General features: G+C 34.9%; 1 protein-coding gene across 1 annotated transcript; it reads left to right on the plus strand.

The window, feature by feature from the left end:
• Positions 1-272: 272 nt before the first annotated feature.
• On the plus strand, positions 273-3,746 carry LOC125829579 (uncharacterized; the record flags this gene model as incomplete). The annotated part of the gene is made up of 7 exons (XM_049508789.1): positions 273-368; positions 1,832-2,011; positions 2,095-2,271; positions 2,452-2,625; positions 2,708-2,862; positions 3,037-3,163; positions 3,591-3,746. Coding segments are annotated over 7 exons (921 nt in total), but the record flags the coding sequence as incomplete, so codon positions are not given.
• Positions 3,747-7,075: the final 3,329 nt, after the last annotated feature.

Here is a 7,075-nt window from a genome sequence, read left to right on the forward strand (position 1 = left end):
AAACCCAAATCATAACCCGCTCCCCCCTTTTCTATCCTTCTATTTTTTTGGAAAATAAATAAATCAAACCTCCTACAGCTTCTGCCTCAAAACAGACAGGGAGGAAGCCGCCATTGACAACAACGGAGTATCTTCTTCACTCTCAGCGAAATCAGTAGTAAAATATGGCATCACTCGAAACGAGTCAAAGAATAAGCAGGCAAGTTCTTTGTTTTTTTTGGTCTTTTAAGGTTCTGGAACATATTATTATTGATATTTTTGGATGTGAATGAATATGCAGGCAAGCTGCTCAACTAGTTACGGTATTGAAGGAGATGAAAGCAGGATTGGATACAGTGAGCTTAAAAGTACAAGCTTTAACTGCAAAGGTCAGTTTTTTTCTTTTTTTAATTCTATGATTGTTCATGGATATAGTTGATTATTAAATATTGATACTCGGTTAATTAGAAGAATAACAATTTATATAGTTAGAAAGAAATTGTAAGGATACACGCTGTGTTTTTGGGATGTGGTGAAACCTTTCCCATCAATTATTGGTTACCCAATGCCTGTGCTGGTGGAAAATACTTGGTGCAGCACTGGAGGTGCCGGAAAGTTGGCCGGACACCATTATTAGCCGCCCCACACAAAAAAGAAATCTATATTGGATACCAAATAGTCATGTTTAATTAGTTATTGCCAATAAATACTGGTACATTCATTTAGCAAAAGGCAAGTTTTATTGATGAAACCAGCAGTAAATTGGTGCTGTAATCCAAAAAGTGCAGGGAACTAATTAAGTCTTCCAATGTCTCAACATCATTTACTAGCTCTAAATTGCACCAAAAGATAATCTGTTGTAGACTATCAGCTTTTATCTGCAAAATATGATTCCCGTGGTATTTGAAACACCTTCTTACTACTATCTTTAAAATCAACTGATACACTTTCATTTGGTTTAGTGTTTATCTAGATTCTTTGTATTCTTGATAAGTGTGAAATTAGAGATCTTTTAGTTAGTTTACCTTATTTATTATTTGATTTAAATGGACTTAAAGCATGGAATGGATGCAGAGGATTCATTTAACTGACTATAACTAGCTTAGGATTAAGGCATAATTATTGATTGATCGGTCACTTTCTTCTATCAAAATCTTAACATGTTTTCCTACTAACAAAATAAAGAAGATAAACTTTAATATATATTTGCTACCCATAATCACCCCGGGTTGTCATTCCCATGCCTCTACCCATCACCTCTATGAGGTTCAAGTTCTTTCTTTGAGAAATTATGAGGTTACATTTTACCTTATGTACAATCGAACATTGAAGAAATATTTAGTAAATGGTTTCATTTTTTAAAACAATTGTCTTTTGGGTGCCTGTAATCCAATATTCTCCCATTTAAGCAATTATCTTTGAACTAATATGTTAGATCCTCCAACTATTTTGGTTTTCCACGTGACAGATGTTAGGATCAATAATACATGATCTTCTCACTTAGTATCCATGTTGGGTTCATGCTACTTTTCGTTGATATCTAATCATCCCAAACGGCCAGTATGAGAAAGTCCAAGTCTATGCTATATTGAAATACATGCTTGTCTTTAAAGGATATATATCAATGTATGTGTGACCCCCTCACCCCCATGTTAGTAATCCATAAAATTAATGCCTTTAGCCAGGCACTCCTGTAACTCCATCACAGAAAATAGTGAACTGCTGGATCCATTTCAGTTGAATGTGCCTTGGATTTTTTACGTGTCATCTGTGTAGGAAAGAATGAAAATAGCACTATGTCAACTTGACATGCCTGTTTCTGCTTCCAAATTCCCATGCAATTTGTCTGCAGGTGAAAGCAGATTACTTTTCAACAGCAGATGGAATAAGTTACCTTGAAACGAAGCATCTGCTACTTCTGAATTATTGTCAATCACTTGTCTATTATTTGCTCCGCAAGGCAAAAGGACTCTCAATTGAAGGGCATCCAGTAGTTCGGAGTCTGGTGGAGATGAGATTGTTTTTGGAGAAGGTATGTTAAAGCTGTCTCTCCAGCTCCTCTTGGGTGATTTTCTGCCCTTAATTGCAGTATCCTTACTGTCATGCTCTGTGCAGATTCGCCCCATTGACAAGAAACTACAGTATCAAATTCAGAAGCTCACAAGAGATAGCGACACAGCTTCTGAGAAGTCAGTTATAAGTGAGAAGGGAACAGATACTCAGAAGGAGGACCTATTGAAGTATCGTCCAAAACCTGATATGCTTGTTCGTAAAACAAGTAACACTGCAGAGGTTGGTGTTTGGTACATGACAATGAAATGACCATTTTAGTTCCTTTCTCCTCCTGTTCAAAAAGTGTTGGCTCGATCTTTAGCAATTTAAAAAGTTGAAGTTATGATTTAACTCACTCAGTCTCCCATATGATTTCTTGAAGTAAAGAGATAGTTGAATGTTTTTTGTCTTGACCTACAGGATGGTGCTAATGTATATCGACCCCCCAAATTTGCACCTGCTTCTATGGGCGAGGAGAAGATGTCGAAGCAGGAGAGAAATGAATTGAGGAGGGAAAAAGAGAGATTGCGAAATGCTAAACAAAGCCCGTATATGATAGATTTGTTGAATGATCTTGAAGGAAGACCCGAAGAGGTAGTTCTCTATCTGACTATTTATACTAACTTACTTCACTGAGCCATCCTGTATTGACTATTGATCACGGTGAAAAATACAGGTAAGAGAAGTTGTTGGATCTGAAAGTAGAGAACTGACAAACTACATGGCTAAAGTGGAAGAACGTGCAAAACGAGAAGAGGAGGCTTTTGATCGTGCCCCACTTACAAAATTGGAGAAAAAGAAAATAAAACATCTGAAGAAGTCAAGAAATGGGTAAGTTCAGTAGGAACTGTGGTTGATCTTACTTACTATAAAAAGAGTCAATTTATGGTCAGTCTTTTGATCATTTCAGATATGAACTTAATCTATAGTTTGGAAAGTACTGGATTGATTTCTTTTTAAAAATGGACTAACTGGAGGCTAATCTCCTTTCTTTTATTATGCTAGGTTGCTTGGGCTGACAGATAGTTTTTATGATGAGATAAAAAGTTTGCCTTTAGGGGAACCTGTTTCTGAACAATCAGAAAACTTTGAGAATAGCGGCACTGGAATCAAACAACAGAAGAAGCGTAAGGTAATTGTTTAGGGAGATTGCGTTACTCCTCGGTTTGTTTTCTTTCAAAATCTGAAGTGCGGTTCTGCTTTAGAGTATTATATATGAAATCTTGCATTAGCTATGATGTAGTAATTGTCCTAGACATATATATATCTTGTGCATTCCCGTTTAGGTGATAAGCAATCTAGTTTGTTACTGAGCTCAATGATTTAATTGGAAGGAAATTGTTGGCTTATGAGTTATGTGGTTATTTCCAATGTTCACAACCCTCTGCTTCTTCTGAGTATAGCATGTATAATGAACACAATCTTAATCACAATTAGAATGGAGCTTATTCGTAGTAGTGGTTTATCTTTTGATCTATATCCCTTTGTACTTGGACATGAGTTTTATTTTGTGTGGGGAAACTTGCTGAAAATAACTGTTAATATATGTGGTATTGCAGAGGAGGAATTGATATGACTGCTGGTGTGAGTACATCAAATCCATCAATTTAGAGGCTTTAAGGTTGGAATGGTTAGATGTTCCTTGGTCTCATGTAACATGTACAACTTTGTCATGATATTAATTTTTGGGGCTTTTATCGCTCTAAAATCTTGCATCGTATTCATTATTGTTGTCAGCAGTGATGACTGAAGCCTAGATGGATAATTGAAAGTTACTTGCTGCAAGGCTGAAGTGCTATGGTGGCTGTGGTTTGGTTCATATCTTATTTCTTGAAAAGGGTCAGCTGATATGTAAAATGAAGCCTCTTATGGTAGTTGTATTATCATCTTCGCAAATCAAAAGGAAATTGTACTTCTTTCTAAACAATTCTTGTCGATAGGGTAACCAGCTCTTTTTGGACGGTCTGAGCATATATTCAGGGTGAGCACCAATTTTGGGCTTCAACTGTGGTGTAAGCTGTTAATGATGTGGAAAACTCAGTTTAGTGATGGATGTCATGTCATGAATTTCTTTCTTTTACAAAAGTGAGATTTAGCTCCATTACAATGAGATTCAATATCTTAGTTCTGTGCATTATCAAGGTCTGAATCATTTTCTTCCCGCGATTATTCTTAGTGGTAATTTGAAGATACTAGTATTTTCTGTGCACGTACAATTACAGGTAAAAGGTTTACTGAAAACATTATACAAGACAAAGAAAATCTGATACTACTTAAATTCAAGAACCAGTTTCCCACAGTAATTTGGTTGGTTTTTAAAAAAATGCCTGAAGATGTAGAAATACGAAAGCTAAGGCATGAACGAATATCAATATGTCCAGATGGATGTTATTAAGGTTCTATATCTTTGGTCATAATCATTAAACATGTTGGCATTCGAAGTTTTTAATGGCAATCTGTAATCTATGTTCTTTCACAAAACAACTCAAACCTATAGACTAAACTTAACAAGATGCATCGTTTGGTAGAAGGTATTCCCTTGTTTGATTGTGTTTTCAATCAATGCATAATTAATACATGTATTAGCTATGCACTTTAACAAGATGCATTGTTTGGTAGGAGGTATTCCCTTGTTTGATCATGTTTTTAGACAATGAATAATTAATACATGTATTAGCTATGCACTTTAACTCTCTTTTTTAGGTTTTGATTTGGCACGAAGTTTAAGAAAGATTAGGGAAGATTTTTGAATGTTGTGATTTTGAAGTAAATGTACTTATCAAAATGTTTTTTTAATCTTGTGATCTTAAACATGTTACATGAAAAATTAGAATTAAAGAGTTATTGGAAAAAGAGATAGACATTTTTTAACGGACTCAAAAAAAACAAGATAAACAAAATGAAATAGAGTGAGCACTATACCGATTGTATACCACCACTGATAAACACCATTTTTATGCATAGCAAACCATAACATTAACAATGTGGGGTACTATTCTTATTCTAGCATACCCTATTAATTCAATACAACAAATTAAACATGATAAAGAAATAAATTCAACATAACTAATCCCAACATTACTAACGCATATCGCCGGATTATCCATGATCAAGAAAAGAGAATTGAGGATTATTTTCCTAGCCTACATTAATTTGGTGTAAAGCCAAAAGTTCTTGATTGTTATTGCTCACACTTAAGTAAAAATGCTAAGTGAACTGTTCAATGTTCATCGCGTGGGTGGAGCTACAATAGTATTTATGGTTTCAACCAAACCCAAAAGCTTTTGCTTAAACAAAAAATCCAATAAAATGTACAAGTATTTAATTGCAAATTCTGTAACTACAACCAACTATGAGTCAAGTGGCAAATTTAGAACCCATAAATTTTGGGTGCTTGAAATATGATATTATGAAAAATCGACTTTCTTACCATTCCGTAGAAAATTAGAACTGTTCAATGTTTACCATGCAGGATGCAGATGTTTGCTTTACATAACTTGCTTCGTCTGGTGAAACATCCACTGAAAGAATATGATAGAATTGTAATTACATAAACTTATTTCAGTATTTCATAAGCCTAAAGGCTTTTTCGCAATCAAAATATGACTATATGAAAGTTTAATTACTGAATCTTCTGTCTACCAAAAAAATCGATCAACTATTTTTGTGCATGCAAACCTCAGTAACATATACACCAAAATTTAATTTTCTTTAACCCATCTAAGACCTGTCATAGCAAATGCCCTTCGGTATTGTAAAATCCACTTATTACGCTAAGACAATCTTAACATTGCAAGTACCTCTGGAAATCACGTTGGTCTATGATGACAACCTGTGGAAGGATTAGTCAAGTTACCATAATACTGTCAAATCCATTTAGCGGAAGGCCATACTGTATGACCAATTGTAATAGAGATTATAGACTCTTCTAGATCCCATGCCTTTCTGAGATCATGACTAACATATATCCAGAATTTTCATAGAAGAACATCAATTGCAATGATTCAAATAAGTCACAATTTTGTGTCTTTCTTCTGAGTCCGTGAAATGTTATACAAGATAAGACCAATGAGAAGGACATCACTGTCGAGAAGGAAGAAAGGGCTCAAACTTGAATCTTGTGGGAGATATGGCAATGGCATGGAGAGAAGATACATTGACAAAGGCACTACATAAGAAAAGAGGAAAAAGAATCTGGTTGGTCATAGGACTACATAAAATTCAAATGTAATTGATACCTCTAAGCATTGTGTGCAGAGTGCCTGCAAGAGTGCGAGAGAGAACCTGATGACATCACAATAAGGGATGAAATTACAGCAAATGAAATCTTCATAAGATTGAGAGCAGATATGTTGAAAGCAATATTTGTAAATATGTAAAGAAGGAGTAGCATCGGTGCTCCATCACAACCTGACCAATAAAAGGTGCCACAAGGACATGCAGACTCATCAATACATTACCTCGGGAAAAATACTTCTAACTTGATAATCATTTATTGACAAAAAATAAAATAATCATGTCTTCACATCTATTATGGGAAAAGACAACTAAAATTTTGTTTGGATACTTAACTTCTGTGATGATTATGATGATTACATCTTAACTGTTGAAACTAATATTTGCTTGTGAAATGAACATTATACCAGCAGTATATGGCCCCATTGGAAAAATTGCCAGAAAATTGTGATTTCGTTCTTGTTGAGATTTCCACTTATAAAGTACAACTATGGACCAAATCCTAAGAGACACTTACTAATTGAGTTGCAACCAACAGTAAGTTTTTAAAACCAGTTTCTATGCTTGGTTTTTATTATTCCAGTACCCCAAGTTCTATGGACAGTATAATACGTAAGTCGAGCAACCTACTTACAATTAACGAGTACATATATTCATACTATCCAAAATATCTCCACTTTTTTTTTCGATGGGCGCAAATATATCCTTGAAACCTCTATGCGAATGACTGAGGAAAGCAGAAGCATATTGTAACTTCTAATTTCCTGTCAAAATATTCTAGGTTTAAGTCTTTTCTCCCACCAGTTCC

The sequence above is a fragment of the Solanum verrucosum genome, unplaced genomic scaffold, assembly GCF_900185275.1.
Source record: "Solanum verrucosum unplaced genomic scaffold, falcon-dt-bn FXZP01000031.1, whole genome shotgun sequence".
Lineage (NCBI taxonomy): Eukaryota > Viridiplantae > Streptophyta > Magnoliopsida > Solanales > Solanaceae > Solanum > Solanum verrucosum.